Genomic DNA, 20627 nt, shown 5'->3' with positions numbered 1-20627 from the left:
ACGGGAAACATCAAATGATTTGATTTGGTGTATGCAGAGTAAGGACTGGCAGGTGAAGAAAGACTACTCCAGGCCTCTGTTCACTCTGGTGCTGGTTCCAAAGGACCTGGTCGCTCAGGGGGAATGATGGTAGGCAACCAAGCTCTAAGGTTGCCAGCTGTTACTGTCATTGAGCCTGTTACAAAGAACTGCGGTTGTCTGCCCGCTGTTAACTGTCTAGTACAGTGAAATTTTCATGTCAAAGATTATAATAGTAAGTTGGCTAGGTTTGGAGATTGTTTCACTATCCAGAGATTTTCTTTGCAAAGGTATTTGTTAGAGTGGAATTGGTTTAGAATGGTGCAGTCAAGTCATTACTGAATGCCACATGAAAATGTGTGGCATGGGCGCCTTATTCCTTTATTAAAAACAGAATGAGAGGCCTTAGTGCTCTCTTAGATAATCTGGACGTTGGATAATTAGGACCTACTATTTTGGCCTACTTTTTTTTTCCTTTCGAAATACTTCTTAAGTGAATCACAGAGCACTGTGTTTAGTTTTCCAGGAAACCAACAAACACAGTTATCAGCCAATTTTATTCAAACTCTCACTGGTAATTGCCTGGACTTAATGGCATTTATCTTTGCTAGGTCAGTCCATGATGCTTCAATAGATGTTTCTCTTTGCTCAGCCTAGGGGATTCTCCTTCTGCTTCTACCCCCACCTTAACCACCCCCCTCCAGAAAAAACTATCCTGCTGCATATTAGAATGATATTACACTGTACTTCTCACCCAGGTGTTAGACTCAATATATGTGTACAATAAGTGTACAATTAATTTTATGATAGAGATATTAGCAATATTTTTGCAACATGAAATTATTGCTTTACCTCTGATTTTTCTTGGCCCTAAATCATGTATAGGATTTTGAAAGCATTTATTGTTAAACACCAGAAGTGAGTCTGATTCTTGTACTGGTAATGCCCGAGAATCTACTGTAGGCAAGTGTGAGAAGAAGACAGAATGGGGTCCAAGCCACCTGCTCTGCGAGATGGGGAACCCCTGAGTGCAAAGCTAGGCAGCGGAAGTTTCACTGCTCCAACTCTCCAGTGTTGCTCTTGTGGCTTTGACAACGCCTTAGAAAGCAGAGGTAGCTGGCAGCTGGTAGCTCGCAGCCCTGCTGAGCGGTGGCCCGTTTCGATGCAGCTTAATCATGTTTAAAATAGAGAATCAGACAGAGCTGTGGAGTTGCTGAGGCCACTGATGGCCTATTTTGAAGCTGAAGCTGTGGTGATTGGAAATCTGAAAACAGGCATTGGAAACCTCACCATCTCCTGCATCTATGTCAAACTAGGGCTTTTTTGCAATCATTTCGTTGGGATCATTTAGCTCTTTCTGGTCCCATATGCTTAATCCTTTTGGTTGTCTCAAAATTATAAACTGAATGTTGTGTTTTAAGGGGTCAGAAGAATGGAAATAGGAAACCCTTTCGAGGCTCCAAGTATCTTTGTGTTCTCCAAAGCTGCAGCAGCAGGTCAGACATTCGTGGCTATTTCGGCTCTGAAGTGAACAGGTTTATGGGTTACACTGTGGCTGTACTTTCTACCTCGGCCTCGGACACGTGGCGGTATTCATGGTGAGGTGTTTCGAGGAGAGGGACATTTGCAGAGGCCTGGGTAAGAGGCTCAGGTCCCAGGCAGGAGCCTAGAAATGGGTTCCCAGCTGCATTATTCTAGGAAGCAGGGGTTATGGATGTGGCCTTCACCTGCTGGGCTTCTGGGAATTTTCCCAGGCCTGGTTGTGAAGGACCTGGAGAGAAGCTAGAGGCTGCTTACTGAATTCCTGTAGCTTAGGCCTGTTTGTAAGTCCTACATAAGGAATTAGCTGAATTTTTCTAACAGGAAAGACTTGCGTGTATATGTGATGTAAAAACAGGCTGTGGGTATACACCCAAAGGATACAGAAGCATAAGTATCTGTTGTTGTAAAGTCACAGTGTCAGATGTTTCTCTGTGGACTGGGGAGGTGAGCAAGAGGGCCCCTTGTGGATTGCCCCTTGGAAAATGCAGCAAGAGGGAACACGCTGTCAGAGAGCCAGGCCATGCAGCTGCCCAGGTGCTTACTGAATGAAGACGGAGAGGGGTTGTGCTAAGCGTGAGGAAAGAAAGGACTGAGGCCTCAGGCAGATGGTGCAGGCCGGCGGCTGGATGCTGCGTGAGAGCCAGGAGGTTCTCAGCAGACAGATGGCCCAGGTTGACTTCTGTCCCTCGAAACTTGGTCCCACTAATGATTTCTCCAGCCCTGAGAAGCCTCAGCCCTTGGAATGTGACCTCCTCTTCCTCCTTGTTTGCCCTTAGATGACTTCTGTGTTTTATGATCCTGGAAGATCACCAGAAGTCGAAGAGCAACAGTTCTTTATATTGGGCCACTTACCCCACAAACCAAATTAGGTTAATTTTATTTAGATTTATTGTGACCTAGGATGTATATGTAATTAAGAGGAGATTTTTCTTTTTATTTTTCTTAAGGCACAAACATGTACTGTATATTTGCTTCTAAGATTTGCTGAGAATTAATAAAATTATTTTGCATTGGTTGTTTTTATAATCCAACTTGTGTGTATGTTTGAATAGACCCTTAATGCTTTTTAAAAGGTATCTATATGCCATGAAATGTACTGATTTGATTAGAGGTAAACGTGATTACTTATTTTCAGAATTTTTAAAACAGTACGTACATGTATAATATGTTATATATGTAAATAAATAAATTTGAAGCTTAAGAACATGTTTATTTCCAATAAAGTCCACATGGCTGCTGTTACTGCCCAGAGCTGACTTTCAGGGTTCTAAGCACTGTGGAATTGTATATGTAGAATTTGCTCACTTAATTTAGCAAGGTTGAAATTCTCGCAACTGTGGAAGGCTCGTTGGAGCTGCAGAGAAGTCTCTAGTACCATCCTGCATGTTTGTAGTAAGTTCTAAAGTTTTACTGACACTTGGTTGTCAAATTTCTTCATAAAGATTTATGGGGAAGTCCAGCTCTTTCCAGGAATAATGGAAAATTTTCCAACAACATGACTTTGGTTTAAGAACGAGGGGCACTTGGCTTTCTGCCACTTTTTGATGAACAACACTGCCAGAAAAGTAACCTGGGGCGAGCAAACAAAACCAAAACTCACCTTGCAGTAAATTTTGTGGAAAGCCTAAACGGAATTGCTTAGTAATTTATAATTTATAGTAGTTTGGGTATGTTATTTAACTCAACTTTGAGGAGACTAAACTTCAGTTTAATATTACAGCGACGAGCTCAACCAAATTGGAAGATCTGAGTTATTTAGATGGGCAGAGAAATGCTCCTCTTCGAACGTCGATTAGATTACCGTGGCACAATACGGCCGGAGGTAGGGCACAGGAAGTTAAAGGTATTTATCCTTGCATCCGCTCTGATAATAGGTGTGATGAGCTCATTCACTAAACATCAAAAGCCTGTGAGAACCAGCATTTAAATCATTTTTGAAACACGATGTGAAGGGTGTGTGTGCTAAACGTTTATCTGTAAGGCATCCTAGGGGCCCCTCCTTAACAATTTTTTGGGGCTCCTTCCTTAAAATATCTGATTAATTGCTTCTGGGGTTGAAAAATAATTCGGCAATATGTTATTTTGAAGTGAGGCGTAATTTAACACCCCCTACTTTTTTTTTTTTTTTTTTTTTTTTTTGTCATTAACAGAGAATCAGCTTTATTTCAGTTCCTTAGAGTGTATGGGCCACCTCCTACATCCACTTGAAATGCACAGTTGGGTGGGCAACAACTTGACCATAAGGGGCAAAGTTCCATGACACCTAGATGAGAGCTGGGGCCTTGTCTCTAGGGGAAAACACATTTCCATTTTACTCATACAGTCGTGGAAGAAATGTGTCTTAAATACTGTTTCAGATAAACTGATGAGACATGGTTTGGCCCTTTGCTTCACTTTCTCTAATCCTGTGTGTCTGCCTTGAGTCATGAGACTAATTTAGAGGCATGAAAGGACTAGAAAGTCAATTTACTAGGACACTTTCCAGGACCATGATAAATGAGGTATTACAGAAGTATTAATAGGATCAGATTGGAAATACAGATATCTTGTGGGGTAAAACTAAAGGCTATACGAAGAGTAACATACATGCAATGATAAATTGAGTTTTCTCAATGTATAAAATTATGACATTCTTCTAAAATAATGATTTCTTTTTTCCTAAGCGCGATTTGCTCCCTACAAGCCTCAAGACATTTTGTTGAAACCCCTGTTATTTGAAGTACCAAGCATAACAACAGACTCTGTGTTCGTGGGAAGGGATTGGCTCTTTCACCAGATAGAAGAACACCTGAGGAACACAGAACTGACAGAAAATAGAGGAGCCGTGGTTGTTGGAAACGTGGGCTTTGGGAAGACGGCGATCATTTCGAAGTTGGTAGCACTGAGCTGCCATGGAAGCCGCATGAGGCAGATAGCTTCCAACAGCCCCAGCTCACCACCTAAAAGTATGTCCATGTTTAACTACTTGTCTGGTTTATTATATTAATATAAGATGGATGGAGGAAATTGCTGTCTGGATAGACATAAATTCCCCGTTTTCCTCAAGTTGTTCCAGCTGCTGCATCAGGTTGGCAGTCACACGCTAGAGAACTATTTGGATGCCTGCATCTATCCTAACGCCTGTGTAGCTATAACCTGGGGTGAGAATAGTCTTCTCTGTGTCTTCCCAACTGCAAGGCCCGTCTCCCTCTTTACATGGGGCAGAGGTGAGGCAGTGAGGCCTGATCAGGTGCCCTGGGGAAGTTTTGGTTCTAAAACCACAGGGAGTAGGCTCCTGGCAGAACAAGCCCACAAGGAGCTGTGCAGAATTCTTTTGTCCTCTGTTCTCTGCAGCCATTATTGTCTGTACTGGTTTTACCAAAAGTGTAAAAAGTAACTTAGAAATGGGATGGAGTCAGCCTGAGATTTCATTATCATGGCTTATTTTATGTGCAATAACACATTAAAATAAGTGTCTCTAACATAGTTAACGGGGAACAAGTGAGCCATGCGAGACTTAAAAAAAAAAAAAAAAGAATTTAATAAAGGAAATGAGAAATAGCAGTTCTCCAGGGAGGGCAACTGGGGAGATGGGAGACAGGGCTGAGAGGGCACTGGCGTTCTCATTTGGAGCTTTACATTTGGTGCCATGTTCACTCGTTACCTATTAAAGTGCTCTCCAGGTCTAATCAAGAAATATATTCAGAATCCCATCGTACCCCTTTTCTGATGTTGGAAGTCATGGCATTGGTCTCTCTTCTCTGCAGCTTCAGAGTCCTCCTCGGATCTCCCTTTCACTGCATTGCTTTCACCAAGTTCTTCTACAAGTGGTACCAATGTGGCTAAAACCCCTCCTGGGTCTGGGTCTGAGGCTCCTGAGAACCAGAGGCCAAAAGAGGATGCAGTGAAATACCTCGCTTCTAAGGTAATCTCCCTGTTCTACGAGAGACTGAGAGAGATGCATTGATTTGCTAGTTTGGCTTCTGAGAAATGAATTATAAAATGGGTCTTAACAGAGACAGCTATGGCTTTGTTCAAAAGTGTAGCTTTGGATAAAATGGTGATAGAGTACTGTAAATGAAAAGAAATGTCTTAATACACTGGCCTTGGACTTTTATTAGTCTTAAAAAATGGAGCGACAGAATTCCTCAAGCAGCAAGAGGCGTGACTGCACTCCCCACAAATCCGTCCTTACGTTTGGTATGAGCGCAGGGGATTGGGAGCCTTTGCCCTCACCTGGGCACCTCCATCTGCCCTCCGTTGCCTGGGGCCCTGGGCTCTCAGCGTCTTTCTGTCTGAGGTTTCTTGTGATGTCGTAAAGGAGACTTGGCTGACTTTCCCTCCCACAAGTCATGGCCATCAAGGTCTTTCTGAAATTTTCCATCTGCTCAACATCCATCACAGGTTCGTAAGCCACCCTCCTGCATTAAATCTGTGGCATCTGGCTCCTGGTGAATCGCTTGGGTTTCCCCAGCAGCAGTGGTGTGAGTAGGTAGAGCTGGAAAACCACCAGAGGTGGGCAGCAATGAGGGGAGAGGTGTCTAGTGAGGAAACCCCCCCAGAGGTCAGATGGGTGCAGGGGGACTGAACGAACGCTTTTCTGCCCTAGATCCCTACTCCTTACTTCTGCTTCCGTGGAATTGACAGCCCCAATCGTCCTCTGTTCATGCATGAGCGATCTGGAGTGAGGGATTAGTGCAGACTTAAAAGCCACCCCGCTACCGTGATTTTTCACACCACTTTGTGACCTGCAATAAGAAATACGTCTTATACTAGCGATCTGGTGTTCACACACACGTGATCACATACACAACTGAAGCAAAAGCATTATAAAACTATACTTATTCTTATAGCGTATAAAATTCACTTTATTTAAAAAAATGCTGTTTGGTTCCTAGTTGATTTCATGACAAACCGTTGAGTTGCCAGACTTCCGTGCTAGATGGGCTGTGGTATAGGCTGTCTCGTTGGTGGTTCGTACAGACTCATGGGTCCTCATGTGTTCCTGCTAATCTCTGTTCAGCTGAGAGTGGAAGAGCAGTCAGCTTTCCTCTGAGTGTTGATAAATTTGATCCAAAACAGAAGGCATGTGGAGGTCCAAATTGGCCACGTCTACTCTTACCACTTCCTTCACAGATCTTTCATCGATGATCTGTGTCACCCTGGCAAGGCATTTAACCTGTGTGCCTGCCACCCTCTGCTGTGACGGTAGTTCATGGTTCTTGTCCTACTTACGTGGGGGTTGTAGAGCTGAGGGGGATGGCGGGGACTCAGACGCATCTGAAAAACATAAAGCACTTGACAGAAATGGTTTTGACCTTTTTCACCTTCCTACTCCGTACCTATATTCCTCAGTTCATACTCATGTGGGAAAGTATCGGGTTTTTCATTGATTTGCAGTGTACCTCTCACTCCCAAGACAGTTCCTCATCTGGCCCTTTCCTGGTGGGTCTCTAACACATCACCTGGTGCCACTTCATATCTATGCCAAGAAAGGGGACACTGGTCACCATCTCAGGGCTTAGGCACGAACCTCTCTTTTCTTCTGTGCTCTTTCACACGATAGGCAGAAATCGTGTAATTTCTGATTTTGATTCTTCAAACGATGTCACTGTTGAACTTCTCCACAGGCTGCCCTGTCCCTCCCTCCTGCCAGGACCAAGAAGCAGTTGTGATTTTACAAGCTGTCCTTTATAGCCACCGACTATAGTGTCTGCTTTTTGGGAGCAGCAGATGAGTTTCCAAAGGAGATGCTGCTGTGTTCACAAACAGTAACACAGTGAATGTGGCACTTTTGGAGGTCGAGAACATTGGGATTGTTCAGAATTGCTGCAAGCCAGCGTAGGCTTTGGGTTTCATGAATGACTTGTATTCGTCTATATTCAATACAGAGTAACTTGTGCTCATCTCAGTGCTAATCAAGACGGATTTGTGGCTGCCATAAAAAGTCTGCCTAGAACTTGGCCAACCACGTGAATGAATGAAGGAATAATTGCATCAGTTAAGCTAAATCATGTCTCGGTCTCGGGGAATAGAAGCAACATACTTTGTGATGTCAGCAAATGGGAGAATTACGTCCCTGTTTGAGAGCCTGGAAGGCGCCGTGGGCAAGAGGGTGAGGTGATGCTGATGGTCTGCTTCCCCCGTAGGTCGTGGCCTACCACTACTGCCAGGCCGACAACACGTACACGTGCCTGGTGCCCGAGTTCGTGCACAGCATCGCGGCTCTGCTCTGCCGGTCGCACCAGCTGGCCGCCTACCGAGACCTGCTGATAAAGGAGCCCCAGCTACAGAGCATGCTGAGCCTCAGGTCCTGTGTGCAGGACCCGGTGGCCGCCTTCAGGAGGGGAGTGCTGGAACCGCTCACAAACCTGAGAAATGGTACCTCCCAGCAGCCACCCAGAGCCCCCTCTTTCATTAGTAACTCAGAGTCCCCGGGGCGGTCCTCAGAAGAAGTGGGGCAGCTGGGCCCTGGAGTGGGAGTGAGCTGGGCACAGGGAGAGGATGTGAGGATGTGGGTGAATCAGTGTACTTCTCGTTCAGCTTCCTCAGAATCGTCTCCCCGAGGAACCCACCCGCCCCCCGTCCCCCGCCACCAAGTGGTGTAATTTTAAATGCAACATCTCTAATAATAAGTTGAATAAATGTTCAACTCCACAGTTGACCATTTCCAAGGTAGCTAATTTGTAACTGTAAGATATTTAGATGACTTATGCCCTAGAAACTGTTGCCTGCATATTTTGGCCTCCTGCATAGCTGGGGACTAAGTTGATTGTTTAGGGGACTTGTCAGCATGTTTTTGCAGGCCCTCTGCTCAGTTGAGTTGAACCTAAAGCCATTTCTGGAAGTGTCCGTTTGATTTTGTTGCCCTTGAATATTCTACAAGGTGGGAGGGAGAGGGGGGCATTCGTGCTTTTATGGGCCCTTTCGTTGTTCCTCCTTGCTCCTCACCTTTTGAGCTAGTTTACCTGCCTTCATAGCACTTCTGCCAAAAGGTGCTGGAGAGAGGTAATAGAAACAAATGTCATCATTTCTCCTGGGCAGAAAGTTGGTGCTAATAGAAAACTAGAATCAGCCTTGTGGGAGTGAGCTCTGTTCTAACAGTCTATAAAGCAGAGCTGTCACCCACCCCCCTGCCCCCCCAGCTGGCTCTGTTCCCTGGGCTGGATGCGTCATCCTTTGGGGGTCAGTTTTCCCTCCCAGAAATCCATTGAGGGTGTTCTACTGGGGAGCCGGGGGAGGGGGGGAACTAGAGTTTTTTCCAGATTTCCTCTCTGTGTGTTATGTTTGCTGTACTCACCCCAGTGACAGTTTATGAAGAGCAAAATAGTATCATACATGGGTGAGATTCTGCTAAGTGTATGCAATGAAATATGTTTCTGAAAACTGTTTCATGAGAATTGGTTTTCTTTTGGCTCTGTGCTCCAGTTTTTATGATAAATTTAATAGAAAATATGCTTCTGTGTAAACCATTTCTTCTGCTATATGTAAACCTTTTTCATTTTTCCTAACATTTTAAACTGTGCATTAAAATACACTGGGTGGTGTCATCTTATACAAATATATAATTTCTTAATTAAAAAAACATTTTATCCTTCAGAGCAGAAAATTCCTGAAGAAGAATACATTATTTTGATAGATGGCTTAAATGAAGCTGAGTTTCATAAACCTGATTATGGAGATACGCTTTCTTCATTTATTACCAAAATTATCTCTAAATTTCCTGCCTGGTTGAAGTTGATTGTGACTGTAAGAGCAAATTTTCAGGTAAAAAAGAATTTTCAAATCTCTTTCCACATCTCTATACTTAAATTTTACATTGATTAGTACCAATAATTTAAACTGTTGTAAACCGTTTAGCTGCTTAATTGAAAACTATATTTGCACTTTGAAATTTTAGTGCAGAGAGCCCCAAATGAGCTAAACTCGGACCTTTTTACCCCCCCCCCAAGGCACATTTATCAAAATGTCAGGTAAGTTTCCTATTAGCATTGAACTGTACTAGTGCTTCTAAAATGGAAGTGTCCAGTCCTGGTTTTCCATCATTCAGTTTGAGGGAGCTGTGTGAGGATCTGGCTAACAGTCCTACTGGAGTTGAAAGTTATTCCTGCTAGTAGTTATTTGAATCAGTGTGTAGTGGGACTTTTTTTTTTTTTTTTTAAAGTGAAGGGAACAGGGTGGGATGAAAGAGAGAGATGTTTGAGGTCTAGTTTGAAGGAAGGTCTATTTTTTTCATAAAACTTAAACATGAGGTAACACGTGCAGCAAGGTGAAGAGTGATTTTTAAAAAATTCTTTTTTCATCTTTCCCTTCATTTGAACCTTAAAATTGTGTCTTAACCATCAACTCCTCCCTTCTACCCCTGTCCATTTTCAGTAAAGACATTAGACGTCGGATTTTGAGTTTTGCCCTTTTATGATGATCTTTATTTAAAAATAGCATTTGGGTTCATTCTTTTCTCATTAAAAATGGCATTAGACCTCAGTCAACTTGATGTTTGTTTTTATGGGTATTTGATTCAGACCCTTTCTGTCATTTTTCACACAGTAAACAGAATCTGGCAGTCAATAGAGCACAGGAACAAGAGTACTAGCAGAGTAAGTTTTCAGAGGTTCAGTTAGCATCCCTGTAAAATGAGAGTAACTGTACTTAGCCTGTCTCCTACAACTATTGCGTTCAATGAGGACATATACTCATGATAGTGGGAAGTTTAAAGGAAACGCAAAACTCATCTCTGCGGTTAGTTGTCAGGGTGGTACGTATCTTTGGGAAGGGACGGAGGACTTCCTCCAGCTGGTGATGCTCTGTCTAGTTGGTGTATTTGACTTTGTGAAAATTAATGACACTGTACGGTTATGATGTATGGACATCTGTATGTATATTATCCTTCAATTTAAAAGTTTACCGAGAAAGAGCAACTTAAAAAAATGATCTACACTGGAGTTCCCAGTTTTGTGACAGCAGACTGTCACTGGGCACAGCCTGGGGGCAGTTTCAGGTTTCCTGGTTTGGTTACCAGCCCCAGTATCTGATACACTAAGAGGGATGCCTCTTATCTCGGCATCTGGCTGTGTTCTTGGATGTACAGTGTTGGTTTGTGTTTGTCCTCGTTATATAACCAGTTGCACAATGTAAAGATTATGGGTATCAGGTCACCTCACGATCTCACTGCCCCTTTGCCAGCATGGCCAGGTTGCATTGTCTGCTGAGGCTCTTCCATCTCTCTTGGCTCCGAGTCCTTGGATCAGGGCCTCGGGAAAGCCTTATGCGATCTCGCATCAGGATTTCTTTCACATAAGCTTTTTATCTTCATCTTATCCTATTACAGGTTTTAATACAAAACAATGAGTCCCTGTAATCCACAAAAATCCTCCTTGAAAGAAAACTAGTGAATCTGGTTCAGAATGCAGCTGACATAAAAAAAAGGACAGAAAAAGAAATCTCAGTGGAGTGACACGGGGGGTTTTGTGTTTCTGCAGGAAATCGTAAGTGCGCTGCCGTTCATCAAGCTTTCCTTAGATGACTTTCCCGACAACAAAGACATCCACAGCGACCTGCACGCCTACGTCCAGCACAGGGTCCGCAGCAGCCAGGACATTCTCAGCAACATCTCCCTGAACGGCAAGGCCGACGCCGCCCTCATTGGGAAAGTGAGCAGCCACCTGGTCCTGCGAAGCCTCGGCTCCTACCTGTACCTCAAGCTCACCTTGGACCTCTTCCAGAGGGGACACTTGGTCATAAAAAGTGCCAGCTACAAGGTGGTGCCTGTGTCTCTGTCCGAGCTCTATCTGCTGCAGTGCAACATGAAGTTCATGACCCAGTCCGCCTTCGAGAGGGCACTTCCGATTTTAAACGTGGCCCTCGCGTCCCTCCACCCCATGACAGACGAGCAGATTTTCCAGGCTATTAATGCTGGCCACATACACGGGGAGCAGGGATGGGAAGACTTTCAGCAGAGGATGGATGCCCTCTCCTGCTTCCTCATTAAGAGGCGAGACAAAACCCGCATGTTCTGCCACCCGTCCTTCAGGGAGTGGCTTGTTTGGAGAGCAGATGGTGAAAACACAGCCTTCCTATGTGAGCCCAGGTATGACAGGCTGCTTTCTGTCAGCTCTTTGCAGGGAGTCTAATGTGCAATTGAGGAAGGAATTTCAAACACAATTCACGTTTTTTCCTTTTTTTTTTTTTTTTTTTTAATGGAAAGGCGACACAGAATGAATAATTCAGGAGGGGCAATGGAAAATTCTCCCTGCTACTAAACAAAAGCTAGAATTTTAGGACTCCACAGTACATTTGGATGAAAAAGAAGCTAGACAATGCCTGACTGCCATTTCTTTGCCATCTATTCTTTTCTAGGCCCCATCCCCTGTCACAGGTGTCACACGAGGTGGGAAAGTGTGATATCAGCTCCAGGGAATAGAGGGCTTTTCTAGACGCTGTTCTCAACCCAGTTTTTTTTTACCATGGGGGTCTGTGGACTGTCTTGGCCTTCTAGCACCACCACTTCCCCACCACCTCGTGGGCAGGTAGCATCTTGTCCTGGAGATCATATGTGTCTGCAGGCCCAGAAGGAAGCACAGTGATCACGTCTGGCTGTTGTGTTTTGTATTTGTGGTTCAGCTCAGTGTAACAGACTGGAATATGGGGTCAGGAGGATGGAGGTTCAGGTGCGCCGTTTATGAGATGGTAGTAGGGCAGCTGCATCCAGGGAGTCGAAGGTTCCACTGAGGATTTGCAGCAGGTCAGGCTAGGATGCCATTCTCTTCAGTGCCCCAGGGATAAGGGGCGTGAATCTGCCTGTCATGTGGCCTGGTGCTAGGCAGGGTGAGAGGCCAGGAGATTTGAGGGTATGGGTGCTTCCAGATTAGAGTGTGCTCATGTCCATCACTTCTGTCTGGCTGTGGTCGTGGCCGTGACCTGCTTCTTTGCTGTCTTGAACAGCTTCTGCTCTCTGTGAGTCACAATTGCTCCTGCCTCTTGTAACTGGTCTGCTAGGCTGCTAAACTGTCCTCTTTGGGCTGGACTGGGCATTCTGGGCAATTGAACATATGCTGGGGTCCAGAAATGAATAAGAACTTAGGAGCTTCACACCACCTTCATCTCCACAAATATTGGCAATGATGACCTAATAGGGCTAGCTGCTCTTTCATGTTGTGGATAGTGTTGTTGTTTTAGGTGACGCTGGGCCTAAAATTTATCTTTTGAACCTGGTTTGGGGCAAAATAACCAGATTATTGATCGAGACCATAATCACTAGGTAAACCGTGTGTCGTGACCTTTTTAGCCAAGTCAGGTTATTTTCTAGGAAACGTCAGATCATTTTCTGGGAAGACAGTCTGTCATTGAATTTGTAGAGACATAAACACAAGTTGAAAGACTTCAACAGCGGGTGTAGATTTGTTACTGTGGTTTGAGGCAGAAGGAATTGGACTGTATCACAGCTCAGCTTCGCTCCAGTTTGGGTGGCATGTAGCACTGAGGTTATGCAGCCTGGGCCACAGCTGAGAGTGGGGTGACTAATGGGTTGTTACCCACGATCGCAGACCCCTGAGTGCTGATGCGTTCCTCTAAGCCAGCGAGGGGACTTACCAGGGGCAGAGCCAGGACAAGGCTGGGGCAAGAGAGGCACCCGGGTGCAAAGCAATTGTTACTTCTCAGAACTGTGCAAGGGAGCGTGTACTCAAGACCCCTGTAGTTCTTGAACTTCATTCAGCAGACAGACAATATATAGAACGATGTTGGAAGGGAGCTACTGGATTTAGTTTGGCCAAAGTTTCTGCAGACCAACTATGTGCAGGGTACTGTAGCAAAAACAGAGATTGCTGGGGCAAGGTCCCAGTTCTCAAGGGCTTCCCACACAGGACGGTGGGTGACGCAGGCAGTGGGTGACGCAGAGTTAGAAGGGATCCACAGTGCACATGGGCCTTCAGGAAAGAAAGACAAGCCTCTGCAGGGGGAGCCCATTTCTGGAAAATGTGTCACATGCATGGTAACATTTGGGTTGGACCTTGAATGATGGGTAGCGTTTCTCATCCCACCCCAAATAGTTGTAATGTCCCGAGTATAGAGAAGAAGAAGAAAAAGAACCCAACACTCAGAGACAATGACACTTCACTTTTTATTTCTGTCCCTTTCCGTGTATTTTAAACATTCTCCAAATTATCTTTCCTGTAGTTCCTGTATTAAAATGCCCGTTCTGCTTGTTTTGCTTACCACACCATAGACATTTTAGCAAGCTGTTTGGAAGTCTTAGTAAAGTGTCAGTTTTCTTGGCTGTGCAAACCTCCTAGGAAGCAAATGATAACGTCCTTCACCAAACCCTCATTGTGGGGCCTTTATGTTGTTTCTGAGTTTCTTATAAACATAAAAACCTACTGTGGATACCTTGGTACCTTACAGGAAGCAGTAGAGTTTGAGGGAGCTCTGGATTAAAATCCTGTTTCCAGTAGTACCTTGTGTAATTCTTTGACAAATTAATTGTCCAAGACTTAGTCTCTTTATCTGTAAAAAGAGTATCTATCTCCTTGCTGTGTGACAATGGCTGTTACATGAGAGAAGTATTTATGGGGGTCTGCTTCTACCCTTCTTTCTCTTCCTGCCTTCTTTCTTTCCTTGCTGTTTTTGATTATTTCTTAGGTTAGAATCCTGGAGCAGAATTATAAAGTTAAAGCATAAAGTTGCTTGGAGTCTTCATTCATGTCAGCTAAACTTAAACTTGATTCATATTTTGCAATATTTGCTCCATCTGTTATGTTTGCTGAAGTAAATTACAGACTTCACAATATTTTACCCTAAATAATTGATTATGCACCTCAAAAAAAGAGACATTTTCATACTGAACTACAATACCATTACAACACCTAAAATATTAACACTAATTCATTGATATTATTACACATTTAACTGTGCTCATATTTCTCTACTTTCTTATTTTTTGTAGTATGTTTGAATCAGGATCCAGATGAGGTCCACAAAATGAATTCTATTGTGTCTCTTTTTTTAAAAATCTACAGACTCCTCTTCTCTTTTTGTATTTTCCTTGCATTTGTTTAAAAAGAACAGCTGGGTAGTTTGTCCTGTTAGTTTCCCATAATCTGAATTTTGCTAACTGTGTTCTCGTGGTTTTTAATGTGCTTATCATCTCTATTGTCTATAAATTGGTAGTTAAATCTAGAGGCTGCATGAGATTTAATTTTATTTAAACTTTTTTTTTTTTTTTTTATAAAGATACTTAATAGGTGGTAGTGAGTACTTCCATCGGGAGGCACTTAACGTCTTAATGTCCCTCAGAGCCATTATGATGATTTCCTGGATCCATCAGCTCATTAGGGTTGCACAAGGCCTCTTAATCTAGAACAGTCTCCCATCTACTTTGCTTTCCGCACGTCACTGACTTGAGGAATGAGTGGATAGGATCTCGATAGGTAGAATGAGGCTGTCGCAAGCAGGCGGCGCTGTGAGGTATCGCAGCAGAATGAGCGGGCCGTGTTCTGGCAGCAACAAATCTAGTTTGGCTGGAGCTTTTGTCATGGAACAGAGGAGCGGAAAGAGCTCACAGAAGGACGTGCCTCGAGAGCATGGCTTTTCAGCAGTCAAACCCTGTGAAGTTTCTGGAGTGCAGATCCTCTGTGTGGACAGGAGCATAACAGGGGTGGAGCATGAGGACCACTGTGGCAAACAGAAGCGAGTGCTTGCTGAGTCTTGCTTTGGGATGCAGGGTGGTGGAGACAGGCCTTGCTGACATGAGATAGACAGGCGTGGCTTGGCCTTGTGGGCAGAGTCAAGGAGAAGGTGCCATGTCAAGGTGTTAAGCCTCAGAAGCGAGGAGTGGCCTTGCTCTTAGGAAGGGTAAGAAAAGCCAAAGGTGTGGGGTAGGTTTTGCAGAGCAGGACTAGCTTTCGTTTTCTGCACTTTGAGCTTGTGGGTTGGTGGAACCCCCAGGTGGACAGGCACGGATGGCGGATGGGGTCTGAGGCTGGAGGAGAAGTTGGAGTTGAAGATTTGGTATCGTTGGTGGAGAGCTGGTGGTAGGACTTGGTGAGGAAGTGTAGTTAGAGGAAGGGAGCGCTGGAGTGTGGGGACTTGGAGAAGGATTTCAGGGAGGGAGGTTAGGGGTATAAGCGCCACGGAGACGTGAAAGAAGATGAGGACTAAGAGGAAGCCATTGGCTCTTCAGTTCAGGAGGTGGGTCCCAGGTCCTTAGGAGACGCCTTCCTTTTGGTTGTGAGGAGTGACAGAGGAGAGAGCCAACATCCTGGATGTATGGTGGAAGGGTGGAGAGGTTTGGGGCTTTGTCTGTTTTTAACACAGGAGATTAGGGCGTTGTTGGAAACACTGAGACCATATGGGGAAGCACTGTCTATAGAGAAGGAGAAATCGGAAATGGTAAGGGAAGGGGGGCTACGAGAGAGGGCAGTGTGCCGTCTCTGTGTTGTCTCTGGTCGGTTCATAGCACCACTCGAGCTGCCTTTCATCAGGTTACATGTGCATCTCCTCTTGTCGCTGAGAGCCCCTCAAGGGAAGTACCTTCCATTGTTCCCCACAGAATCCCCAGTATTGAGCCTGGCGCTGGTTATAAAGGGAATGTTAACGAACGAATGAATGAATAATCAGGGTTTGCTGATTAGAAGCATGGGCTCTCACATTGGGGAGATTGCTCAGTTCCAATCTCTGCTCAGTCATTTACGAGCCATTTGACCTGGGGCAAATGAACTTACCTGTCCAGGCCTCTGTTTCGTCACGTAAACAAATTGGGGATCAGAATATTTAGTGGTTCACAGGGATGTGCAGGTAAATGAAATATTCAGTTAAATTTCTGCATGTGGCATATAGTACATCCTGAAATGTATCAGCTTTGGAAAATGAACAAACTCATGAATGCCGGTAGACTTAGAAGGGGGCCCATGACCCCGAGAGCAGGAGGGGAGGAAGAAAAGGTAGGTTGCATATAGAGGAGCACGCTATCCAGCGATTGCATGGTGAGTTGTCTCCTCAGAGTTAGGAAGCCATGTGCTCAGCTGAGAGCACAGGAAACCTTCGGCCCAGCCACCGAAGGGTGCATGGTCATCACACTATAAGGGCCAGCATGGTACTTAGCTTAGCATGTCTTTGTTGTGGACACAGTTGGTGTGGCCACAGAGCTCAGTAGACTGGGAAACTGAGGATGGCTTAGCCTGTGGTGGAAACAGTGGCTCAGGCTGGAGTGATGTGGGCCAGGTTGAACCCTGGGACCAGGCCATGGATAGGCTATGGGGAGCATGTGGGAGCACTGGGAGGTGGCAGAGAGCGGTTTCCATGGGAACATTGAATAGGAGAGGTGGGAGAATGGGAGGCTTCCGTCTGAGAGGGGAAATCCAAGCTTGAGGTTTGGGAGTTGGAGTATGAGCCTGGAGTACAGGCTATGTGCTCATGCAAGAGCTCCAGACCCTTACAACACATTGGACTGGGCCCTCAGTGGCAATGTGGCTTTAAAAGTAAAAGGCATGCCTTCCCCTATAGAATGAAAAGCATCTCTTGGTCTCCATCTGCCTTTATTTCCTCCTCTATAATGTGGTTTGTAACCTAGTTGAGAAATAGACATGTATCTTGATAAATACTGTTGAAATGATGCATATTTTTAATCATCTAGACTAGCAATATCAGAAAAACACATTTAGGGAGAATCCATTTTTTTCTATAATGTTTATCTTTTCCTCCACAAATACTGTGTTGCCCTGAAAATAAGACATAGCCGGACCATCAGCTCTAATGCGTGTTTTGGAGCAAAAATTAATGTAAGAGCCGTCTTACATTATATTATATAAGACCTAGTCTATATAATATTATATAAGACCTGGTAGTATATTATATTATATATATTATATTATACCCTGTCATATATTTATTTTATTTTATATTATATATATTGTATTATATTATATTATATTAAAGACCCAGTCTTATATTAAAATAAGATTGGATCTTATATTGATTTTTGCTCCAAAAGATGCATTAGAGCTGATGGTCTGGCTAGGTCTTATTTTGGGGGAAACACGCTACCTGCTTTTCCCCCCAAAGTCAGCACTTCACAGTTGTTAGGTTGATAGAAATGAAAATAATTCACACTGTGCAGAAGTCACTGCTGTTGGAGTAAGCCACCCTCAGCATCTTCTCCAAAGAAATTGGCTCAGGCAAAGGCATGGAGTCCATAGGAGATGGAATGAGTCATATAGGCGTGGAGGGGAAAATGGATAGGATGGCTCCTCCATAGAAGGGTTAGCTCCTCCGTAAAAGGCGGGCTCATTGGTGGTGTCAGTTGAATGTCCACCACGTGCCCAGACATAGCAAGCCCCCTCATGCATCTTAGCTTCCTTTCCTCCACAAGGATCTGTCTTCCCTCCAAGCCTAGAATTCTAGGTGTTTCTGATCATGAGCTGCTGCTGTGCGTGGCCTGGTTTCTCTTCTCATTGTCAGTCCTTGCCCTTTGGCCCAGGTCTACCCTAAAAGGTGATTATCCTGAGAAGAGGCTGGATGCCAGGTCCAGTGATGGTTCTCTGTCTGTCCATCGGTCCATCCATCTAAGAAACACACACGCATATTTCAGTACTTACTAAGTGTGGGGCATTTGCTCGGTATGGTGACTGTATCTGTGACTTAGAGAAGCCCCTCAGTCTCATGGAATTTACATTTTGGTGACTGACATCAATCAACACATAAGGTGATGAGAAAGTGACGGATGAGGGACCGACAGTGGTTGGTTCCAAAGATAAAGATCTGCCTGTCCTAGGGCTTCTCTCGGGGTCACTCTGCAGAGAGAGGGGAATCCAGAGGAAGTCTTGAAAATGATTTTTGTAAAGAGGCCAGCTTTCCGCCAATTTGGGTGGTGATGCTGAAGTGCCAGGGGAGTAATTCAGGGGTTGTGCGGCGATGTTTTCACCTGAGGGCCTGTGGTGTTGTGGAACACGGTCTCTTATCGTGAGCCTTTGTGTGTCTTGTCCTAGGAATGGGCATGCTCTCCTGGCGTTCATGTTCTCGCGACAAGAGGGCAAGCTGAACCGCCAGCAGACCATGGAGCTCGGCCACCACATCCTGAAGGCGCACATTTTCAAGGTGAGACACCTACCACTGTGAGGAAGGGTTTCATTGTTGTGGTCTTGTCTTCTTAAGTTTTTGGTTTGGGAGATTTTCGACAGGTATATCGGCCGTCTCGGAGCCCTCCACGAGCTCCATTCCAAACACAACCCTCTACCCTCTCCGCGCACATAACCACTGTTCTGGCTTACAGTCACACAAGTGTGTATCTAAATGCTACTGTCAAGTCTTACCTTTTCCTCTTTTATGTTTCTTTTCACCTAAAGTTTGCACCTCATTCCCTCCCTTTTGTTTCCTTATTATCAAAGAATGTGAGTTACTTGACTTCTCGTTTTGCACCTTCTGGATTTTCTGATTGTGTTCTCGTTTCTTATGATTTAGTTTAACATATTCTTCTTCCCTCTGGATTTCCTATCCTTTGGTCTTTGTATCTGGAAGTTTAATCAGATTCAGGTTTGATTTTTTTTTTCCTCCCAGGGTATTATGGTTACTTTCTAGTTAAGCGTTTAAACACCATGTAATTCTAATATGGGGTTTCTTGCCTCAGGAGGCACGGCATTTGTGCTCACTTCTCTAGGTGTGATGCTGTCGACCACAACAGGTTTCTGCCTGGACTCATTCATTCACTGGGGGTTAGAGAAGGGTGATGTTCTATCATTTATTCTTCCTTGGATTGACTGGAGAACTTCTATAAAGAGAAGAAACTTGCTCCTCATCGGCTAGCTCTTTCCCCAGGTGTAGCAAAGGCAGGCTAGTTCCCTCCCTTGGCTTTAGGGAGGGAAGGGTCACAGGTCAGGGCATTCTTTGTAGGTATGCGGCAGCACTTCTACCATGTGTGAGCTTGTATCTGCTCCCCCAGCCCTGCCCCCGAGCATACACGCTTTCAGATGGATGCTGAAGGTGGGAAAGGAGACGTGGAGGCTGATTTGTCTCTGATTATTTCCAGGGCCTCAGTAAGAAGACGGGGATCTCTTCAAGCCATCTCCAAGCCCTGTGGATTGGGTACAGCACCGAAGGGCTGTCTGCCGCCCTCGCCTCTCTCAGGAATCTCTACACTCCCAACGTGAAGGTGAGCCACCCCTCTGCGCCCAGAGCCAGAGCCCCCAGTCCCAGCACCTGCTGCCCATCCTCCAACAGCCCTGCCCTCCCCCTGCACTGGGTGTTGGTCCGAGGAGATGGAGGAGCTCCTAATGATGCTTTTTCCCTGATGTAAATCACACAGACTTGAAAGCTCTGTTACCATTTCTCTTCTAGAAGGTTAGCTTTCGTTCAGGCAGGAAGATATGGGCAGTCGGGGGCTGCTGTGTGAGCGCGTGGAGACTGTTTCAGAGCGGATGTGATAAGGAAGCAATTCACAAAGGCAACCAAAGGTCAGAGGGAGATTTGCAGAGAAAATGGATTTTTAAAGTGTCCTAGGTTTCTAATCTGGACTATCTCTTAAGGGTTCATAGGAAATTAAGCATTGATGAGTGACAAAAAGCAGTGGATACACAGGGGAAAACTATTAGTAACATTTTCGTGTACATATGTATTTATAACCATAGAAAGCGGATTAGGGTCAGCCTGCTGCTGAGTCAGGAGCTTCCTCAGGCTCGGTCAGTGGCTGTCACATCACAGGATCTTGCTGAGCTTTTCAGAGTCGATTTTCCTTCCTCGTTTAATGTAGTCTGAGAATCGCAAGCACCCTGAGGCCAAGTACCTGATTTAAGGCAACAAAGAAGGGTTAATGCCCACAACCCGTGTGGCATTACTGGCTTACCCTGAAGCGGCCTGCAACCGTCTTTTCCAGTGCAAAGTAAAATGAGATGGTAAATGTTTTCCCATTTTAGATTCCTCACCCATGTGACATATGAGCTAGACTCCAGGCCTTTCTGCCACAGGCCATACGTGCCAGGCTGCCGCAGAAGCTCTGAGTCAGATTCCCAGGAAGTCGGGGCCTCCCTGGCCCTCACCTGCATGAAAACAATCACACCTGTCCCCTCTTAGTAGGACGGTGGCCTGATGTAGTCATGCAGCAA

At 45.0% G+C, this 20627-nt stretch overlaps 1 protein-coding gene across 9 annotated transcripts in view; it reads left to right on the top strand.

The window, feature by feature from the left end:
* TANC1 (tetratricopeptide repeat, ankyrin repeat and coiled-coil containing 1) overlaps nt 1-20627 on the top strand; it is a 219008-nt gene that overhangs the window by 159655 nt on the left and 38726 nt on the right. For 7 of the 9 annotated variants that reach the window (XM_033112025.1, XM_033112022.1, XM_033112018.1 and 4 more), the window contains 8 exons: nt 3281-3403; nt 4224-4505; nt 5307-5464; nt 7689-7920; nt 9140-9306; nt 11019-11626; nt 18519-18627; nt 19556-19678. In XM_033112025.1, coding sequence (XP_032967916.1) covers nt 3281-3403; nt 4224-4505; nt 5307-5464; nt 7689-7920; nt 9140-9306; nt 11019-11626; nt 18519-18627; nt 19556-19678 — 1802 coding nt within the window. The remainder of the gene's footprint in view (nt 1-3280; nt 3404-4223; nt 4506-5306; nt 5465-7688; nt 7921-9139; nt 9307-11018; nt 11627-18518; nt 18628-19555; nt 19679-20627) is intronic. The other 2 variants (XM_033112024.1, XM_033112023.1) reach the window with 1 other exon arrangement.

This window comes from Rhinolophus ferrumequinum, chromosome 8 (assembly GCF_004115265.2).
Source record: "Rhinolophus ferrumequinum isolate MPI-CBG mRhiFer1 chromosome 8, mRhiFer1_v1.p, whole genome shotgun sequence".
Lineage (NCBI taxonomy): Eukaryota > Metazoa > Chordata > Mammalia > Chiroptera > Rhinolophidae > Rhinolophus > Rhinolophus ferrumequinum.
The sequence above is the reverse complement of the archived record's forward strand: the minus strand, read 5'-3'. Positions and strand labels throughout refer to the sequence as shown.